The sequence below is a fragment of the Chrysemys picta genome, chromosome 20 (assembly GCF_011386835.1).
Source record: "Chrysemys picta bellii isolate R12L10 chromosome 20, ASM1138683v2, whole genome shotgun sequence".
NCBI classification, from domain to species: domain Eukaryota; kingdom Metazoa; phylum Chordata; order Testudines; family Emydidae; genus Chrysemys; species Chrysemys picta.
In genome coordinates this window covers 18,030,712-18,052,781 of record NC_088810.1, presented here as the reverse complement: position 1 = coordinate 18,052,781, position 22,070 = coordinate 18,030,712, and the positions used below count along the sequence as shown (strand labels likewise).

The following is a 22,070-nucleotide window of genomic DNA, read 5'->3' as shown; positions in this document are numbered from 1 at the left end:
ATTACTCCTTACAGCTTTGCGTTGTCACCGGGTAACGCCTCCTTAACCTCAGATTTGGGCCCATCCGCGTAAGAGGCTGATTCCTGCGCGAGCGTCCTATCGACACACTAGTGCAGCCTGCTCCGGACACCAACAAGCTCTGAAAACTCACAGACGACACTGGAAACTCAGTTGCAGGAGTAAACACAGACGCGATGGCAGCAAAGGATGATGGGGAAGTAAGACACAGGCTAAACAGAACACCGGGTACCATCTGTGCAGCAGCACGGCCTAGAAATCCTACTGCAATTATTTATTAGCTCTGGGGGTGTTCAAAGGAGTCCGGCACCCAATTCCCATTGAAATTCACAGTCCCTTGGATGATTTTGAAAGCTCCAGTCTAGATTTCTAAAATCCACCTCTCTACAGGGAAAGTTTATATCCTTCTCTTGGGCACAGAGGTTTCACACGGCCACCTAGAATTCATGCAAGGCCATTAAAAGCTACTTCTGTTCTAAAAAACAAAAAACCAAATCTCCCACTTTTAGACCAGCTGCGTTTTGGGCCTTTTCCGGATCCACCGCAAAGACTGAGTCAATTCCACTCATGGTTAAGGCCGGCTGAAAATTTTCCACCGGCGCACCATGGCCAATTGGCCATAGCGCTTCCAATCACGCACAAATTCCCCTCACCAAGAGATGAGACTGTGGTGCATCATGGGAGATGTAGTCCAACTAGGAAGCCCGTAGAAGGGCACTCGAGGTGACCGAACTACAACTCCCATGAGGCACCAGATATTTTAATTTTTGATTTTTTTGCTGAAAAGTTAAAAAAAATTCCATGGAAAATGAGTTTCGTTTTGATTTTTCCCTAAGCAGTTTTACCAGCCGTACAGGCTCCCTTCCACAGGGCGGTCTCTGAAAGCCTGACCTGAGAGCTCAGTCCTGGTCGCCTTCACTCACAAATGCAGACCCCCCACGGGCGGCTATTCACACGAGTGAAGGCTGCAGGAGTGGGCCAGTCGTGCTCAAGCAGCCTATTGGCCCACTTCTCCACTGCCATGCCATGTGCACCAGCGCAACACGAAAATAAACCCACATGCTCACTTTGCACTGGTGCAGAAAGACCACGCATGACGCAGGGCGGCGAGAATTGGGCTCTGGGCACAGATCATTTCTGTGTCTTTTCCAACATGGCTCAGCCAGCCAAGCACTCTCCCTCCCGCGTTGCACTGAAAGGTCACAGCAGGTCGGTGACTGTACCGATCTCAGAGGAGTTCTGCCACGAGTCATGCGGCCGTGAATCGGGCCCTCCCTGTCCCAGCAGACATTGAATAGGAAAGGTCGTGAAGAAGTTAGCCATGCTGAGTAAAGGGGCAGCTACATCCCCGTGGTTTCAGAGGCCGTGATACCGATCTCTGGGACTCCGGCGTGTGCCAGGGGCTGCACCTCTGCAGTCAGCGGGATTACACCAGCGCGAGTGTCAGACCAGGTCAGATTCTACCAGCCTGATTCTTGGTAACACCCAGGCCCTTTCGTAGTGCTCTGGCAGTACAAGTGGGCCTGACAATGGGGAACCCTCCCCCAGTTCCCTGGCTACAATGGAGCTGGTGTCAGGGCTCTGCAATGGCCTTGCCCCCTACGCTGGGGACCAGGAGCATGTCCAGAGTACCCTGCGTAACAGCGATTCTCCACTTCCCAGGGCCCACTGGTCGCCATGGGGAGCAGAACATAGTGTAGAGCAGCTTCCGGACTGATCTAACTTACACCGTGGGGGGGCCAGGCAAGCCTCAGAACACAGGGAGCACAAAGGTGGCTTAAAGCCACCCCGTTTGTCAGTCCCCCAAGTGCAGGAATGGAGCAGGCCCCATCAACTCAAGCTAACCCCACCCCCATAAAAATCAATGGAGAGAAAAGAAGAGCAGAATACATCCCGATGGCAATTCTACATCTCCATTCTCCAAAAGGTGATGGGAAACGAGAGAGCTGACTGAGCCGCAAGCCAACCCTTTCCCCCCGCCCCCCCACCGGAGACAAAGACCTTCATTTAGCCGAGTGTTTACAAGAAGAGGACACACAACATACAGTCGCTCACTCTACCAGCACAACAATCCCCAGCCAAGAGAGGTAGGTTGGGGCAGGGGTGGACATCAGTCAAACCCAGGTGCCATGTAGAACAGAGTTTGCGCTGGCCCGGCCCAGGGCAGCTCCCCACCCAAAGGTCCCGTGCTACGTCCAATGGGCAAGGCAGTCTGGATTTAGGCTTTGTTAAAGGCCGCCAGAACAGCCCAGATCATCTCCGTGGCGCTGGCTTTGGTGGCCTCCACGTCGGGGTCCAAGTCCAAGAGGTCCTTTGACCTGTTCATGGCCGTGTCGTACTTGTCGTCCGCCAGCGGGGTGAAAACGTTCTCCAGTACGTCCGAGGAGTGGGCCAGCACCAGCAAGGCCAAGGTCCTCCTGTCCATGCGGTGCGGGTCGTTCACCCACCGGTCCAGGACGCTCTCCTGCAGCTTCTTGAGCAGACGCTGCTTCTCGGTGGTGTTGGTGACCGGGTGGGTGGTCATGTCGAAGAGCAGGAAGTTCTGCTTCTCCGTGGTCAGGATGCCCTTCTCCACCAGGTTCTTGGCGATGCGCTCCCGCACGTTGCGCAGCTGGTACTGCAGCTTGAAGGGGTTCCAGGTCTCGCCTGCGGGACGGGGAGCCGAGGTTTGCTTTTTAGTGGCAAAATCAAGGCAATAGGTGGGCATCCCCCCCACCCCGCCCTGCGCCACGACATCCCCGGGAGAGCTCGGATACTGCACCTCAGCCACCCCTACAATGCTGTTCCAGTCCTGGGACCCTCCACACCGCTCTGCCCGTGTACTTCAAGCCTCTTCCCGTCTCGGGCCCCTGCCCAGTTCCCCCAGGGCACCTTCAATTTGATCCATAAGCCCAGACACAACACATGCCTGCTGATAGTTGGGGGGGAGGGGGGAAAGAGGGGGAGCACCCTGGAACAGCACCAGTCATGTCCACCCCCAGGCAACCTTCCCCATCCCGGAAAGCAGCAGCCCCTCCCTACGGCTCCTAGCTGTTCCTGCTGCCTCTGCCCCTCTCTCTGCCTGGCGCAGCCCACTGGCTCAGCTGCCCCACAGGGAGGGCAGGGGCGGGCCTGGCTGCACCAGGTGACCGAGCAATCTGGGGTGGGGGGGTCATAGGACCCTGCACCCCCCACCCCCACGTCACCTTTGCCTAAGCCCCTGTGCTATTCCAGTACCAGGCTCCACACAGTTGAGCCGATGTTCCTCAGTACCGACCCACAACCCACTCACTAATGCACTAGCTGGAGTCCTGCTAGGGAAAATCTGTCTTCCCGGGAGGCTGAGCCCAGCTGCAGTGTCTGTGGACTTACCCTTAAAGGCCTAAGGACACATCTACGCTATAGCCACACAGCCATAGTGTAGAGGCTTCCTAACCTCGATAGAAGGGGTTTTTCTGTCCATGTCGTTAATCCGTCTCTCCGAGGGGCTAGGATCCTTCCGTCAACCAGGGTGACTTAACTACGGCGTTCCGGGCACAAAGGTTCCCACAGCCCAGAGCCACAGAGCTAGATGGAGCTAATTTTTGCATGTGAACCAGGCCTAGGTGAGGCTGAGTATTTAGGAAGCAGATCCGCACAGAGAAAAGCACAAAGGTTGCTCTGTCCAGACCAGAGATGAGCATGAACCCACCCATGCAACCTGCCAGCCTGGATTCCAGCCCAATCAGGGATGAGATCAGCCCCGGGGGAGATACGTCTGAACGGCCATGAGAGGGGGAGCGCGTGGCCTCTCCAGCATGCTGCACCGCCCTGACCGGTTTAGTCCTTAGGCCGGGGTGGGCAAACTTTTGGCCCGAGGGCCACATCAGGGAATAGAAATTGTATGGCGGGCCATGAATGCTTACAAAATTGGGGTTGGGGGTGAGGGCTCCAGGGTGGGGGTGAGGAGTTTGGGGTGTAGGAGGGTGCTCCGGGCTGGGATTGAGGGGTTGGGAGGGCAGGAGGGGGATCAGGGCTGGGGCAGGGGGTTGGGGCACGGGGAGAGGTTCAGGCTGGGGGTGTGGGTTCTGAGGTGGGGCTGGCGATGAGAGGTTTGGGGTGCAGGAGGGTGCTCCGGGCTGGGATTGAGGGGTTGGGAGGGGGGGGATCAGAGCTGGGGCATGGGGAGAGGCACAGGGGTGCAGGCTCCAGGTGGCGCTTACCTCAAGCAGCTCCCGGAAGCAGCAGCATATCCCTTCTCTGGCTCCTAAGCGGAAGCGTGGCCAGGCGGCTCTGTGCGCTGCCCCATCCACAGGCACCGCCCCTGCAGCTCCTATTGGCTGCGGTTCCCGGCCAATGGGAACTGTGGGGGCGGCACTTGGGCCGGGGGCAGCGTGCAGAGCGGAGCCCCCTGGCTGCCCCTATGCATAGGAGCTGGAGGAGGGGGGCATGCCGCTGCTTCTGGGAGCCGTGCGGAGCAGCCCCCGACCCTGCTCCCCAGCTGGAACACTGGAGCGGGGCAAGACCCAGACCCCGCTCTACAGCGGGAGCTCGAGGGCCATATTAAAATGGCTGGTGGGCTGGATCTGGCCCACAGTTTGCCCACCCCTGCCTTAGGTGATCAAGCAAGAACAAGCATAAAGTGGCTCATGGCAGAGCAGGCCACCGGGAAGCGGAGGAGGCGCCATTCAAGGTCAGGCCGTCGTACCTGTGAGCAGCTCTATCCATGACTGGACTGTCTCTGCAGGCTCTGTGGCTTTGATGTGCTTAAGGGTCTCATCTAGTAGGACGTCGCCGGTCGGGGTGTCTGACTTTAAGAGCACCTAGAAGGACAAAGACAGACACACAGCTTGACGCTGGATTCCGGACTGGCTACCGTCCCTCTATCCCAGAGACGACGTGGCATGATCCGGCTTTGGCTGAGAGCTTTGAAACTGGTTCTAATGGGAGAAGCCCAGGAAGCATCTTTGACCAAGATCAGCAAGATGCCAGGGCACGTGTAACCCACTGTGTTGCATGGGCTACATGCCCCATGCTGGGCCCAATCCACAGAGGATAGGACACTGCTACAGCCCATGTGACGCTACAAGGGACTCTCAGACCCACTGAAGCAATGAGGCATTGTCCAGTGCATAGAGCACAGGATGGGGCATCAGGACACCTGGGTTCTATTCCCAGCTCTGTAATGTCCTTGTACGGATTCAGTTAAATGACGTGCAACTCTGAACACAGGCACGGGCTCAAAGCCAGCAGACGTCAGAGTTATGCCAGACTAATGGAGTTACAACCGTGAGAGCGAAAGGAACATCAGGCCTATGTGCCGAGAGGAAGGCTGGCCCAATGGTTAGAGAACCCGGCTCTCCAAAGCTAGTACAGTTCCCTGCTGTGACATTGTATACCTGGGGGAGCGCTGTGACAGATTTTCATTACCAATCTGCCTGTAACCCCCATACCCCTCAGTTATATACAATTGTGATCGTGCATATAAAGCAGGCCATGTAAGGTATCAGGGGAAAGGTTATGATCTGGTGAAAGTCACTGTTCTATCTAAATACGTATGTCATCAGTGCATATGAAGTTACGAGATTGTATTGGATGGTTGTCACTAAAGCACGCTGTAAGTTGGGGAACTGGCCAGATATTAGCTCCCCAGAGGCAACAGCAAGGAAAGTAACCAACACCCGGGCAGGTGTCAAACAACCATCAACAGCCGTTGTCCAGAAAGGGAGCTCCAATGCAATGACTCACCTGCATGAGGCCACACCAGGGGAATTGCTCAACCTTGCCTGGGGACTCAGCAATGCCCCCAGACATGCCTGGACTTGTGTGCTCCAAGCACATGGGACTGAGGGTATAAAACAGAACACAGGGACCCCATGCTTGGCCTTTCTCCTGCCCCCACCTATGGCCTTGGCTACACTCGGGACCGCGGCAGCGCTGTGAAGCGCGAGTGTAGTCGCAGCGCTGTATGTACTCCACCTCTCCGAGGGGAATAGCTTTACAACGCTGTACTTGCTGCGCTTGGGCCTTGGCTACACTTGCAGCTATACAGCGCTGTGAGGTAAACCTGTCTTCGTGCAGCTGAGCAGGGAAAAGCGCTGCAGTCTGTCCACACTGACAGCGGCCAGCGCAGGGGTGTGGCCACACTTGTAACATTTGCAGCTGTGTTGGGAGCGGTGCATTATGGGCAGCTATCCCAGCATTCATGTGGCTGCAATGCGCTTTTCAAAACAGGGGTGGGGTGGATTGTGACAGGGAGTGTGGGGGGAGAGAGAGTGCTTTTTGGAGCATGTCAGCTCTCTATTTTGCAAGTTCCCAACTCCCGGCCCCCTGCTCATTCATTCACTCACTCAAAGCAAGCTGCAATCTGTTTGCTTTTCTCTGTGGGACGAGCTTTGAAACCAGCACTTCCGCATTCCTGCAGCCGGCAACAATGGAGAGGATTGGCCACTTGACAAGGTGATTAGACACCCGTGAGTCGTAGCCATGGTTATTCCTCTCGGAGATGTGGAGTACCTGCAGCGGTGTACCCAGGGAGATACAGCGCTGTAAGTGCCCTGCCAGTGTGGACGGGGAGTGAGTTACAGGCTGGGGGAGGCTTTACAGCGCTGTAACTTGCAAGTGTAGCCAAGGCCATAGGGGGGTGTTTTTTCACACCCCTGAGCGCAGCAAGTTGCAGCGCTGTACACTGCTAGTGTAGCCAAGGCCGATGCTGCAAGCAACATGGACACTCAGAAGACTCCAAAGGAGGAGACCGGCCTAGACAAACCTGTATCTTAAGGACTGCAGTATCCAGTGTGGGGGAGAAAAACTGCTTAATTTAGATGTTACCCAGTCTAATAGGGTTGAGGGTTTAGACTGCGTGCTGATATTTTATTTTATTTTGGCAATCACGCTGACTTTTTGCCTATCATTTATACTCACTTAAATTTATTGACTACAAAGGATAGATTTTTTTTAACCGTTATCTTTGCCAGTGTGTTTGCCGGACGTGTTTGGTAAGGGTGTTTGCTCAGGTTTACAAAGGCTGGGATAGATCCACTTTCCACTGATGAAGTGGTGAACCATTTAATACATTTAAGACGGTATATTCCTGAGGGTACAGAGCTGGGAGGTTTGGCTGGTGCCTTTCTCGGTGTGATTTAGGAGTGGTTCTGGGAGCATTCATGCAATCTAGGTGGGTGGGGGACTCCACATGCTGTTGTGCTGAGTGAGAACAGGGCCTGGAGGGGTTTGCTGCTTGTCACGAGCAAGGCATTGTGAGAGACAGCCCAGGCTGGAGAGCTAAGGAGGCACAACGGTCCCACAGTCCCAGGCTGCACCCCAGGGAATCCCATCACACCTGCTCTGCTACAGACTCGTTGGCCCAGTCACTTAGCCTCTCTGTGCCTCAGTTTCCCGATCTCTGTATTGGGGATGACAGCCCTGCCCTGTCTCCCAGGGGTGCCTGAGGATTAAATGCATTAATAACTGAGTGCTCAGGCGTTACGGCGCCGGAGGCCACAGGAGTGCCTGAGACATCCATCTGGACGTAAGCAGCTATTGTCCATGCAAATCATCGTTATTCCAGAGGCACGAGAAGGAGAGAGATGCCTCCCCACCCCCTCCAGACAAATACAGGCCTGGCTCACTCCCCACATCTGACCCTGACCGCCTACCTTGCGGCCTCCTCGTCCCGGCCTCTATGTCATGTTCTTCCTCCAAGCCCGCAGACCGGAGGCGGGGCCCGATCCCCACAGTGCCCCCCCGTTGTAAATCTAGAGTCACTCCATCGCTTTCCTTGGAGCGACTTCGGATTTACCCCTGCGGCGCTGATCAGAACCAGTGTAAACGGGCTTGATTCTCCATTGCCCCGTGCCGTCGTTGACTCGGGTGCAGAACGCTCACAGGTTGGGATGGCGGCGTTCTGTAGCCAGGTCACACCGGGCTACATGACTGCAGGGCAGCGGAGAATCAGGCCTCATGGGTCTAAAAAGGTAGGGGGAGGGGATCTCCCCGAGGCTAAGGGCCTTGTCCTCCTTGTTGGCCCAACAGGCACAGAGACCGACCCCCGGGGCAGGGTACCTTTCTGTCCAGCAGCCTTTTCTTCCTCATGGTGAGCGGCTCCAGCTGAATGCGTCCGCGCAGGGCCAGCTCGATGAGAATACCGCCGCGCAGGCCCGAGGAGATGCAGTCGTTCCAGAAAGACGTATAGCCCTGAGGAGGGAGAGCGGGGGAGGAACGCCACCGGCATTAGAGACAAAGGGACCCTCGTGGGACCGAATCATCAAGAGGTCACTACAGCTCCTTTGTAGCCCACCCAGCCCTCCGAGGAACTGAAGGCAGCTCAAGGCCCTTCACTTCTAACAGCTAGGGATAATAGCACCACCTAGCCTTTCTCTAGCACTTTCCATCAGCAGATCTCAGCGCCCTTTACCACGGGGGTCAGGATCACCACCCCCATTTTACAGATGGGGAAACCGAGGCACAAAGCGGGGAAACGACTTGCCCGCAGGTCACCCAGCAGGCCAGAGGCAGAGCCAGTCCAGCTACGGAGTCTCCAGTGACAAAGGCCCGCCCTTTGCAGCAGGAGGGTCCAAGTTCTAACCCCGCTTCCCCTACAGCATCAGAACCACTGCAATGTTCCCCGGGTTGCGCAGAGTCGAGAGCCCTCAGGAGCGCGTGGAGTCGAGAGGAAAGACAAGAGAGCCAGCGGTTCTGAAACACCAGGGCCCCTCTCCCAGCAAAAGCCCACACGGGGCAATAGCCTGAAAGCGGCTTTTTTCGTATGATGGCTCCATAGCAACACTAGGCACCCCCCCAAAATGGACAACAGGGCCCGATTTTCAGAGATGCCGAGCAGCGGCAAATCCAAGCTTATTCATACCCGAGCGGCGTAACTTGTACCGATGTAAGCTGTAGCGTCTACATAGCCTAGCAAAGGGCAGATTTGCTCAGTCAGAGCGACTTGACCAGCACAGTGTTAAAGGGTTGGGCCAGCAACCTGTAATTCGCCTCCCGGAGCCAACGCTGAGCAGCATATCACATGCCCTTCACCAGCTGGCTCGGGTTACAGCAGAACCTGCTTAGCAGAAACATGCCCGCTCCAAAGCGGGTTTCTTCAAGCACGTCCAGGTGTTTGCAGAGTGGACGGGAAGTTTGCGCCAGCCCTGGCCTCTGAAACCTAGCCTAGGAGTTGAGTAAGAGTTTTGAAAACTAATCTGACTGCAGCCCACACTGGCCTGCCAAACCGGCTCAGAGCAGAGCCCTGCAGCAGTGCTGGACTACGACTTGGACTCCCGGGTTCTATTCCCACTCTGCCACTGAGCTGTTAGATGACCTCAGGCAAGTCACTTTGCCTCCGTTCCCCTTCCCACCTAGTCTATACATCTCAAGGATGGTCTCATACTACGCATACAGGTCCTTGATCTCAGGGGGAACTACTGTAACGTAAATAAGAAGTTTCACGCTTCTGCAATTCTGGGACTAGTCAACATTTGAGAGAGCAAACACCCCACCATGGAAAAGATTTGAGAGACAGATGTTAAGGTTTGCATAGGCTTTGGATGTGACCCTATAGAGAATTTTATTCTTCACAATGGGGGGGGAAAAATCAAATTAACCCACTACAGAGCACAAGTCTCAATGCAGTTCTATAGGTTTGAAAGAGTTCGGACCCGTAGGAAATTCTACAGGACCTTTTCCCATAAGGGACATTGCTTTCAGCATGGTGGGGCAAGGGGGGAGAAGACGACAAGAGAGAGATTGAGTATCTGACTGTAATGGTATCATTGCTTGGTCCCGTTTGCCTGCCCACCGCCAATTCTTCCCCATCAGCATTAAACCCATGGGGAAGCATGCCAGAAACACCACCATCCACCCTTTTTACGATGACCTAGAACTGGGTCAGCAGCTGACACGAGAACTAACCAAGGAGCAGTAACGGTTTCCATCAAACCAGCTTTCCCAGAGCTTACGAGATTTCTGAATAACGAGGCCGCTCAGGAAAACATGAAAGCCCTGACAACTTCAGACATGCATGCCGAACAGTTAGCCGTAATCAGAAATTGCTTGTAAGCCCTGTCGTAAGAGCGCTCCTCGCTGTCCACAGCTTTATCTTTAAGCCCAAGGTGTACATCTCTGACTAGACTTCTATTAAGGTTTAGATAACAGCGCTCTCCCCAGTGTCCTGTCCGGATTGCACTCTGGCTAATTACATTCTGCCTACTTAAATCCGCCAAGTCAATTTCCAGCTAGTGATGGTATTACTTGCTCGCTTGGGATAGGAACCTCTGAAATTGTTGGGTAGTGTGGCTGCGTGCTGTTAAACAGCCGCCGCTTTCCACCCTAGAAGTGGCTGCATTTCGATCACGGGTTGGGACGTGCTCAACGGGCCAGATCCTCAGCTCAAGTACACTTGAAGTCAGCAGAGCCACACTGATTTACACCAGCCGAGGGTCTGGGTCTGTGTACCGGTTTATAGTCACACTCTCAGTTTTCTAATGCACTCCGTTATTAACCCTTCATACATTATAGCTATGAGAGACAGTCACTCAGATCACGCGAAATTCACCTGTCTCAGCACCAGGTTCCATACACCCGCCAGAGCCCTTCACGGGGCGTGTAAGTGAGGCAAAGGCCTCCACACCAGGGCACATTTCAACCATTAAGCCTAGCTCAAGAGTGTTGAATAATGCCCCTGCCATGTAATAGCAAAGGGCCCGATCCTGAGAAGCATCAAAGCCCTGCCACTCATCCCGTCTTCAGCATCATGAAGAGAGTAGGACCTAGAGTTGCCAGCCAGATCATGGTCCTTGCCTGGAACAGCTCAAAGGGGGCAGGAAGATGCACAGAGAGGGACCTTGCCTCCCTGCTCCCAGTCCAATGTTCTACCCACTAGATGATACCATTACACCAAATCGCTCTGGATCAGATCCAAACTGAAGAGTTTAATGTCATCTGAGCAGAGGAGTATGGGAAATGCAATATACCATAGTCACACTATAACACAGGCACAGAAAAAAGGCCCATGAACAAGACATCCTGAACTCTTATCTTTTGGAAGGCAAGCGACTAAGGATTTGGACGCTGCTCGCAGAAGTCATCAAGGGAGAAGTGTCCAAAAATCAAGAGGAATTTTCTTTCACTACCTCTAGCTGAGGAGACAGATCAGCTGAGCACAATGAGGGGAATCAAATATTTTAAAACCAGCCAGATCACTGTTTGCTGGGAGACCCATTCAAACCCCGCAAATCGTCTCGGTTGCAGTCCCTGACCAACGAAGGCCCTGATCCTGCAGATGAATTCACAGGTTCAAAGGCCAGAAGGCACTGCTGTGATTTCCAGTCTGAGCTCCTGCATGGCCCAGGCCAGAGAACTGCCCCAAAATAATTCCTAGAGCAAAGCTTTTGGAAAAATAGATTTAAAAATTGGCAGATATTTGCGTGCGTGCTTCACTTGCGTCAATGAGTCTGCTCCTAACCACAAATGTCAACAGGAGCTTTGCCATAGACTTCAACAGAAATTGCACCGGTCCATAAAGCTGAACAAGCACATAAAAGTATTTGCAGACTCGAGGTAGGAGGGGTAAGGCCTGAAACAGCATCTAACCAGCTTTCAGGCCTCTGAGTTCCAAATGGATCATTAGGGAAAGATGAATAAACTCTGCAGATCCCAAATTTTGAGGATTAGAAATGGAATAATAATTGTTAAAAGTATACAGATTAAAAAAAAAAAGCAATATTCTGCAGCCTATAAAGGGTTAATCCATAACTCCAAACATCTCTTTATATAGCAAGCCCCGACACACGCACTGGGTGTGTTTCGTAGGGCAGAACAATAAAACGATACAATTAAAAGCTAACCTTTATTTGCTTTATTCATTTCCTTGTGGCAAGTGATTAAGCAACACAGGAATCAAGAGTTCAGAGGATCTGCTGGGTGCTTTCTACAAAAGAAACTCCCCTTTTAACCACACATTTTTTTGCTCTCCAGAAAAGGGTTTCAAGTTCACCCTTTATTTTTAAAGCAGGATATTTGCAATCTTTGGATTTCTGTCCAGATTTGGTTTCAGATTATAAATGCCAGACTGATTGCCTACCCTCAGATGGATTGATCTAGGACAAAGAGATATAGTGAAGCTGGAAGAAAATGAAATGGCATCATTGGGCTTCCAGACAGAAAACAGGCAACATTTTATTTCTCCTACCACCCCACCACCTCTTTTTGGTCAAAACTTTCCCCTAAACTTTAGGCTGCATCTTTATTGTCCCTCAATGACTCCATATGAAGCCAGAGCTGTTTACAGGCAGAGAGATGGTTGTTCTTCCTGCTGGCACATCAGATTCAACTGGGATCTGAGAGTCAAGCTGGGTTCTTTCAACTCTGGTCAAAGTGGACCCTCTATACCCTAGCCTAGCATGAGACACACACTAGATATGGTTCAGAAGTATCCTGTGTGCTGAATACACATCAAAACAAGGGCTGTCCAGAAAACAAGAATTACTTTTCAGGAAATATTTTGAAGTTTTGACATTTGTTTCCATTCCGACCAAGATCTTGCAAATTTGAGTGAGTGTGTGTGAGAAGAACAGAGAGAGAGAGAGAGAAAGGACAGCAGAATAGCCAACTGCCTAGTGATTATGGCACTCATTAGGATATGAGAGACCCAGGTTCAAGTCCCTGGTCCAAATCAAGCAGAGCAGGAATTTAAACCTGGATCTTCCACATCCCCAGTGCGTTCCCCAACCTCCAGACTACTGGCCATTCTAGAATCTCTCTACTTCACTCTCTCTCTCTCACGCGCACACACACACACAAATGTTGACCAGAAATTCCATCATGGATCCAAGAAATATTCCCGACAAAAGTTTCATCCAAACCAATATGTTCCCACAAAAAGTTTTGGTTTTCACAAATGGGCATTTTGTGACAAAAACCATTTTGTTGAAAAGTTTCCGACAGGCTCAACTCAGAGTGTTTTAAGCAAAAGCGGGCAATTTTTATTCTCCACATTGTATGAATAGGGAAACTGAGGCGCACAGTGGGGAAGTGACTTGCCCAATGCCACACAATGAGTTAGTGGCAGAGCAGGGCATAGAAAACAGGTGTCATAGAATCATAGAACTGGAAGGGACCTCGAGAGGTCATCTAGTCCAGTCCCCTGCACCCAAGGCAGGACTAAGTATTATCTAGACCATCCCTGACAGGTTTTTGCCCAACCTGCTCTTAAAAATTTCCAATGATGGAGATTCCACCACCTCCCTAGGCAATTTATTCCAGTGCTTAACCACCCTGACAGTTAGAAAGTTTTTCCTGATGTCCAACCTAAAGTCATGACTCTTAGTCGGGTGCCATGGCCGCTGGACCACACGATTTCTGCCTTTTCTTTGAGAATGAGGAGAAGAATATCGAGGAGCAACATACAAAACACAGAACATCAGGTTTTTGGTCCGATCCATCACCAGTGAGTCCCCTTTTCATCACATTACAGAAAACTGCTCGCAAGAGCTTATTAGCATCAGAGCTACAATCCACCCCACCCCACTGGCAACTGGGTTCCAGGAATATTTGTAGGGTGGGGTGGGTGTGAGAAAAAGAGTTTGAGAACCACCGGTACCAGCCAACAGGATGGAGGAAGAATTTCACAGCAAGATGGGGCCATATCCAAATCCGCCCTCCTCCCCTCCCCTTCCCTCTTCCCCCCCCCCCCCCCCCCCGCCTTGTTAGCTCCCTAGACTTGGCCCCTTTCCGATTCATCTTCCAGCCATTCTATAAAACATTAACTCAAGAGACAATACCACATCCCTACAGAAAAGTAGTGTTGCAAGAATCAGTTTGAATGAGCCATTAATTAGGAAAGACCAGCAACATTTTTCAGCCCTGACATCAGAGGAAAGTATAACAGAGTTTCTTAGGGCTGGTCCACACTATAAAATTAGCTCAACCCAGCAACTGGGCTCGGGGCTGTGAAAAAACCCACACCCTTGAGCGATGGAGTGAAGACAGCTTAAGTCCCCATGTAGACAGCGCTAGGTTGATGGAAGAATTCTTCTGTCCACCTAGCTATGCCTCTCGGGGAGGTGGATCAACTGTAGCAGTGGGAAAACCCCCTCCTGTCGCTGCAGTGTCTACACTGAAGCGTTGCTGCTGTAGCACTAAGTGCGGACATAGGTTCAGGCATCAGCGGGTGCCGAGTTCTATTTTTGCCGTCACCAAACAGTTCCAAACGGGCCTACGCCTGCAGCTCATGCAAAAAGTACTGCAACGAATCTGTGGGCCCCCTTACACCTCCATCACATTAGCCGCTGACCTTCTGTACCTACCCACTGCCATGGCAGAGACCTCTGTCTGCTTTCTGAATGTGTCTGGGTCCTACAGATAGTCCAAAGGACACATGGTTGAAAGCAGAAGTTCTCAACCCCGGGGGGGAAATCAAACTTTCTAGGCGGATGTCGCGACCTGGCGCATGGGGTCAGGAATATGATGCCATTCAGGTTTGGCCTGGCTGCCCCCTCCAGTATGCCAGATGGAGGGGCAGCTGGGCCAAATTTGAATGAGTGGCATTGCGACCTGGTTCCCGGGATCACAACGCCCAGGACCACTCATCAATGCTGAAAGAGATTCTGCCCGGCAAGCGTTGTGGGTTTTAAGGTATGTGCTTTGACAACATTTCCCAGCCTAGGCAGTTAGACAGCAGGGTCAAAAGACTGATTTATTTAACGCAGAATCCCCTTTATTGGAATCAGTGTATTAATGGCCCCAAGTCCAGTTAGATTACACTGGACAGTCCCATTTTGTAAGGGGGGTGGGGGAAGGGAGAAAGAGCAGTCCAAGTTTAAAAAAAAAAAGGGGGGGGGGTTGTGGGTTCATGATTCAAAACCGGTTCAGAACCCTGGTTTAAAGCCACCTACCTCGGGCTGACGCTAAAGGGTTTGGCACCAAAAGAGTTAAAGGGAATTAAAGGTCACTGCACTGCTCCAATGACATTTGCACCTGAGCGGCTCTCAAATATTTGCTCTCTGAGGTTATCCCCAGCATCCGGCTTATCACCTGCTTGCCTATACCGTCCTACTTAAATTAGCAACCCCGAGCTTTTATTGGTGCTCTTGAACTAGAGGCATCGAGCAGCACCTTATAACCGGGATATTGCCAAACCGAGCCCTGCAGCTTGATTTCCAGAGGCGCTGGCTGCTGCTGAAGTTACTGGGAACTGTAGGTGCTCAGCACCTCTGAAAAATCAGCCCCCTTGTTTTACAGGGGCTCAGTTTTGAGGACCCAGGAGGCAGTATGACCTAGTGGATAGAGCACTGGACTAGGACTCAGGAGACTTGGATTTTGTTCCTGCCTCTGCCACGTCACCTCCCCTCTCCGTGCCTCAGTTTCCCCATTCATAAAATGGGGAGAATGAGCCTGACCTCCTTTAATATCCGGGGATGAGAAGCACTATGGAAGAGCTAGGGGTTATTATTATTTCAGTGCTGAAGGTAATGCATTACACCCAAAAAACTAAACTAAAATATACTCTCTTCAGGCTAGGAGGAAGGATGGCCTCGTGGTGAGGACGCTAGCTGGAATTCAGGAGACCTGGTTTCAATTTCCTGCTCTGCCACACGCTCCCTGTGTGACTCTGGTCAAGTCCCTTAGCCACTTTGTACCTCAGTTTCCCCCACTGTACAATGGGCATAACAGCCCTGCCTTGCCTGGCGGGGGGGGTGCGTGATGATAAATACATTAAAGATCATGAGGTACTCAGATATTACGGTGATGGGGCCAGATAAGTACCTGAAACATCAAGAAGAATCGATCCAAGGGAGCAGACAACTCAGAATAACAGAGTTTGCAACCATTCGCTTCTAGGTCAGCAGCTTACTCTGGGGAGCACCAAATGGCAAAGCTAGTTACCAGCTGCTAAGCAGGAATCGAGCTGGCTGTGTCTCAGTCCAGTCCCTGTTGGCCTGGTTGTCCATGTCACATAAAGCCATCCTGCCAAATGGCCATCTCCGTAGAGGGAACAAGAACTGACTCCCCAACAGATCAGGGTCAAGACACACGGGCAGGGAAGCTGGTTGTCCATGTTGCATTTACCCTTCTAAGCGAAGGGCTGTTAAATCAGCACCTTTCACCTCTTGGGGGAACCAATAAAACAGGAGCCGAAAGGCCTCAGCGACGGCAGACTGCACCAGTCCAGTAGAACAACCCGCCTGAAATGCAGCCACAAATAGCCACGTGTGAGCAGAGAGACGTATCCAGCAGAGGAATCCATGGCTGTTTTACTCCAGGAAGGACAGCGCAGGCACAAGGACAAATGGGATGAAGGAGTGACTGCATTGCACTGGTGCTGTGTGTTGAAAAGGCCAGATCATCCCAGATTATGCAGGAACAAAATCTCCGAGCAGGGAACAGGACATTTGGGAAGCAGACAAGGTCTGTCCCACCTAGAATGGGAAGAGGCTGGGGGCTCGCCCTTCTCCACCAATGATGGCCTGGTATCTGCACAGAACTTGGACCCATCTGGAGAGTAAATGTAGAAGGTTTGTAAGAAGAGAGAGAGAAGAAGGAGGTTCTGGAACCATGAGAAGAAGGAAGTTCTGGAACAGCCTCCCAGGAGGAGCGGAAGGGGGTGGCGGGGGGAAAAACACAAACAACCTAGCTAGTTCGAAGACGGAGCTTGACAGGTTTATGAGTGGGAACACATGATGTGGTTGCCTGTGATAGAAGGGATGACAACGACTAGGAAGTCCCTTCCAGACCCGTGTCTCAAATTCGGCAAAGATGCATGCATCTCACTTAGCGGTGATTTTATAACGAGCCTCATGTAGCTGGTGATTTTTTACTTTTTTTTTTTTTTTTTTTTTTTTTTAAAGCAGCTTCCTTTCAAATAATAGAGAAAAAAATATTTCCAGCCCTTGGGGCTTCAGAGAGAGGCCTGAAAATGTGCCTTCTAAAGGCTCCATCGGAAGATTTTTAAGACAATCTTGATTTTGGGTGGGCCTGACTCATGATTTTTGCACACTTAGGGCTGGCAACATTGCACATACTCAACCTTTCCCGCACGAGCAATCCCACTGATTTCAAATGCAAATTTAGGCACAAGTACAGGATCTTGGCCTTAGAGTCTAAGCCCCACAGGGTGGGGACTGTATCTAACTAGAATTATGTGCAGCATCAAGCACAACGGGGACCTGATTTTGATTGGTAGAGCTGGATACGGAACCCAGGAGTCCTGACCCCCAGTCTCTTGCCCTACCCCCTGTGCAAACCGAGAGTCAACCACCTTCGTGGGTTTGAACAATCTCAGACTTCGCGTTACCATGTTAGCAGCCACAAACACAGACAGCCCTTCTGGGGAGCATTGCAGCCAGAGGTGCCAAGGCGTTCCTTTCAAAGACACTGCACCGCCCCATTCCATAGCAAGAAGCCACTCCCGGCTGCGCTGAACAAAAAGAGTACAGTCTAATTATTTTAAATGACACCTGACTGCAGGCAGGCAGAAGAGATCTGTTGCTTCAGTGAGATGAGCTAATAGCAACTACTAAAGTACTGAAAGCCTCGTGCTATAATCGCTACAGATCCAGGTTAAGGAGTGCACAAGGGTCACCCTGACTGTTAGATCTCACAGCGGGTAGCAACTGGCTTTCATCATCATGATTTAGTTATATTTAAGGCCCTACTTGAATCGCGGGATGATTGTCAAATAATTGTGGCTGAGTTGCGGACAAGACATAGAAAAAATCAGGGAAAAGTAATAATGGACCTTTATTAATTGAGGAAATTTGGATAAGCCAGAGAAGCCCCATTTATTTAAGAAAAATTTGCTGGAACAATATAAACTCAATTATGATGCAATGCCTGCTAATTTTTTTTTGTTAACCAGACATTTTGCTGCAGCTATATTATAGTCATTAATGCGCGGGGCTGACAGCCCGACCCCAGCCGCTATTAGCTCGGATACATGGAGTTTTACTGTACTAATGGGGGAGGGGAAGTGTGTGTTGCAAATCTCAAAATGTGTGCAAAATCGTGGGCCTTTGCAAAGTAAGCTAATTACAATCAAAACGGCTGTGGAAGTCTAATATTGCGGGATCCGCAATATTGCAAATTAAGTAGGTTAGATTAAGTTGGTTATACACCTCTACCTCGATATAACGCTGCCCTCGGGAGCCAAAAAATCTTACCGCGTTATAGGTGAAACCGCGTTATATCGAACTTGCTTTGATCCACCGGAGTGCGCAGCGACCCCCTCCCCCCGGAGCACTGCTTTACTGCGTTATAGCCGAATTCGTGTTATATCGGGGGGTCACGTTATATCGAGGTAGCGGTGTATTACAATAGCATCTAGAGGCCTCATTGCACTGGCACTGTACAGCCACACAGTGAGAGACAGTCCCTGCCCCAGAAAAGCTTATAATCAAACAATTTTTAATCATTTGTATTGTGATAGCACTTAGAGGCCAGAGCCCCAGTGTACAAGACAGGCAAAGGGTGGGAGAAAATGCTATTATTCATATTTTACAGATGGGAAACTACGGCACGGAGATATTAAGTGATTTGCCCAAGGTCACACAGGGAATCTGTGGCAGAGCCAGAGCTCCCAAGTCCCAGCCCAGTGGCTTAACCCCAAGACCAAAATTTCCTTTCTGACTTTGCTCTGGTATTGCAAAGATTACAGACAAAATGATGGAAGGAAACTTGCAGGAAGACAAAGCTACCCAATTCCACACAAACAAACAGAACCTCCCCCCTGCAGTTTCAAAGTTGTTGGGTTTTTTTCTTCACTTATGTGCTAAAAATACACCACCAACAACCTCTGACCACTATTGCTGTGTGCTGCTAAACAGCTGCTGAGTTACGCCCCAAAGGGGCTTTTCGATCAGATAATGGAAACATTTCTTTCCTTCAGTTATATGGACATTTTAATCCTGCGGTAGGGCCAGAACTTGCAACCTTTTCTCCCATCAGGGTCAGGCTTTGTTAGTGTCATGTATTTAACGGGCCTTGCCTGTCAAATGAAACTAACTCCCCCCAGCCCAAGAAAATCCTGTACCGTGCAGATTTGCACATTTTCACCTGCAATATAGATTCGATTTTGCTTCTGTTGCAACGGACGTGCGTGTCTGTTCTTTATAAGTACTATGGAGTGTTCAACAGCTGTTGGGATCCTGCTTGGCATAGATATGAGGCGTTATAATGCAGGTGGAAAGAAGAACTCTTGTGCACTGGGGCAAGGAATTCACTTTTCAGAGACCATTAGGGGAAGCCAAGAATTCCTGGGTCCAATTTCCTATTGCCCAAGGGCCCCTTTGTACAAAGGAGATTGGCACAGAGGGTCTGCAAAGCCGGTTTTAACAAACAACCCTGGTGCCGGTAGCTGCTGCACCTGGCATAGAGCCAGATGTGCCTCTGAAGCAGCCCAGCGTACAAGGCGAGTTGTTCTGCTGTAGGGTGTGGGCGGACCAGAGAAAGGATGGGGGTCTGGCTAGGGTGGACTGGTAGGTTGGCAAATCTATGGGCCATTTAGGGCAGCCCTGGCCTTCGCTGAGGCTGCACGGGCCCCTTAATAGGTGAGGTGTAAATGGCCTCTCCTCTGCCCGTGCGCAGGGACGAATCCGCCCCCTGTATTGGGAGCACGGCCCAGCCCCGCTCTCTCCAAAAGACTCGCAGCTTTCTTGCCTATGGACCCTGTCACAAGGGCCTGGTGCAAAAAGAGGCATTTTGCTTCTTTATGCCACATCACGTTTACTTCCTAAACAGAGCACCGATCCAACAGGGTCAGGCAGGAAGCAGGCAAAGAACCAATCACAATGGCAAAATGCCACAAGATCCTCCCACTGCCAGGTAGTACAGCTGCAACAGCAGACCTGCCCCGTGGAAGATCATCCATCCAGCCTCTGGGGCAGGAGGGAAAGAGCTGGGGATCCACCATACCCCCTGGCACAGCCGTGCCTTGTTGTGGCCCTGGGCTTGATGCCACTCAGAGGGTGCTTACGTGCCCCTTTGCACAGAGGAACTGCACTGGTTCTGCTGCAAGAGGGGCCTCTGGATCCACAAAGGGGGCAGGCATTGCCCCCTACAACACTTTCCCACAAGCAAAGCCAGGAGCAGTTGCTTCCATCAAAGGCACTGCCCATGTAACGCAAACGCTGGCAGCCAAAGACCCGTTACCTCCTTATCCTTCAGTCCCAGGAGCAGCACCTCCTCCATGAGGGTCAGGCGGATATCTTTGGAGTCACCCGACTCCTCCTCATCCAGGTTTCGGTCTTTCGAGTCGTCGTCCTCGCCCTCCAGCCTCTTGTCGGCGTTCTTGCCCACGTCAGCACGCCGCCCTCTGTGAATGAGCGTCGTCATCCTCTCCCACAACTAGGAGCTAGCAAGGGTAACCAAAGGAAGTATCGATGGGTGCACCGGTTCCAGAAAGGATGGCTTAAAGGCACTAAATTACAGGGAACTGAAGACTGGAATTCAGGTAGGGCCAGGACAGCCCTGCCCCTTTACAAGGCAAATATTCTTAGTCCAACACTGCTGGGCAGCATTTACAACACAGGAGTGGCTGCATTGCACTGGTGCTGTGTGTTGAAAAGGCCAGATCATCCCAGATTATGCAGGAACGAAATCTCCGAGCAGGGAACAGGACATTTGGCCAGCAGACAAGGTCTGTCCCACCTAGCATGGGAAGAGGCTGGGGGCTCGCCCTTCTACACCCACTGATGGTCTGGTATTTGCACAGAACTTGGACCCATCTGGAGACTTAGGGCTTCACATAGGTTTTCATCCTTCCTAGCCTCATGGAGCCAGGCTGTTGCTTTCGCTGGAGTCCCTCACTTCTTTAGGGAAGGGATAAATTTAATGAGTAATCCCTGCAGGAGAGGGGGAAATGGAGGTACACCAGAGGGGCTGCCCACCCTGGCCTAATCCTGCACATACCCCAAAACCCCAGCTCTCCCCTCTACAGGTTCTAGGGCCAGAAGAGAACGTGCTCGCTCCCTCCCCCGCCCACCTCCATTTCACATAAAAGGGGCTTTTGCTTCCCACAGCTGATGGGACTGCATGGCCCAGTTCCTTAGGTGAGTTAGGGGAGGAAGGAGCTATAGAAAACGAACTGGACTCAGGCACTGAACCTAAGAGGCAAAGGAGGAGATGTTCCCAGCAGCCCCTGTCCATGCTGGGGGGGGGGTCTAGGGAAGAAACACAGGCACCCCCCCCCACACACACACACACACATACTTCCCACTACCTCTGCCAGGAAAACTTAAATTCCAGCAGGAAAAAAAATAATTTAAGAGGGGGAAAATCCTCTCCCCCCTGAAATTTACAAATTAAACGAGACCACAGTGAAAATGTACAAGTGACTTCCCAGTTATTTAATGTTGGTGCCTAAGAATTTAGCCCTTGTTGGAGATTTTCCCCAGCCTTACCTGTGACTCTGATCTCCTCTTCTGGGAGGCCTCGTCCACCCCCCCCCCCCTTTCCCTCTGCTTTGCCTGGTATTAAACTTCTGAGCCCAGAGAAAATAGAAACTTTACTTCCTGGTTGAGCTGGAGCAAGGGGGAGGAAACACATCAGCTTCCGTATCCCTGGGTAACCTATCCTGGTGTTTGTTAATGCCCAACTTTGAGGCTGTTCCTCCAATAGAGATTGCAGGGGGTGGGTCCTTGTTGGTACAGTCAAACTTGTAGGGTGGCACTGCTTTGTGTCTTTGTCTTTGTGGACAGCTGAGGAAACCAATAAGAAGATGGGGGGATGGTGGTCGCTTGTTCAGCCCCCACCGCCCCCGACCAATGGCAGATGCAGAAATCACCCCCTTGAAGACTGGAGTCATAAAGGTGGATTGTTGTGAAGCTTGGTAGGATTGTGTTGTGCTGTGGGTACGGCACCTGTGCTATGTTACCTTGCATTGTGTGGGGTGAAATTGTGCAGTATTGCCTCGTATTCTGTACTGTGCAACAGAAGAATATTGCATGGTATCTGATGTTAGGGTGACCAGATGTCCCGATTTTGGGGTCTTTTTTCTTATATAGGCTCCTATAACCCCTCACCCCCGTCCTGATTTTTCACATTTGCTGTCTGGTCACCCTATCTGATGTGTAGCAGCTTTGCCTGTTGTTCAGCCATGCAAC

The 22,070-nt window shown here is 51.5% G+C and overlaps 1 protein-coding gene across 2 annotated transcripts; it reads right to left on the bottom strand.

Moving 5' to 3' along the window:
- Positions 1-242: 242 nt before the first annotated feature.
- GOLPH3L (golgi phosphoprotein 3 like) lies at positions 243-21,625 on the bottom strand. 2 transcript variants are annotated; one of them, XM_005293805.5, is made up of 5 exons: positions 21,369-21,625; positions 20,119-20,320; positions 8,041-8,172; positions 4,685-4,799; positions 243-2,664 (listed from the first exon to the last, which is right to left on the bottom strand). In XM_005293805.5, exons 2-5 carry the CDS (start codon positions 20,299-20,301, stop codon positions 2,237-2,239), a joined length of 858 nt encoding a protein of 285 aa, XP_005293862.3. In that variant the 5' UTR covers positions 20,302-20,320; positions 21,369-21,625; the 3' UTR covers positions 243-2,236. The 2 variants fall into 2 exon arrangements, with proteins under 2 accessions (XP_005293862.3, XP_065430544.1); XM_065574472.1 differs by having other exon boundaries at positions 783-2,664; positions 20,119-20,777; positions 21,369-21,489.
- Between the last annotated feature and the right edge of the window lie 445 nt (positions 21,626-22,070).

What these genes read in the sequence shown, in the direction of transcription:
- GOLPH3L (XM_005293805.5), bottom strand. Translation starts at nt 20,301, where the DNA reads ATGACGACGCTCATTCACAGAGGGCGGCGTGCTGACGTGGGCAAGAAC. An exon ending in TGGGACTGAAGGATAAGGAG is followed by an intron (nt 8,173 to 20,118) that starts GTAACGGGTCTT and finishes CTCCCTCCTCAG; the next exon opens with GGCTATACGTCTTTCTGGAA. An exon ending in AAAGGCTGCTGGACAGAAAG is followed by an intron (nt 4,800 to 8,040) that starts GTACCCTGCCCC and finishes TTGTCCTTCTAG; the next exon opens with GTGCTCTTAAAGTCAGACAC.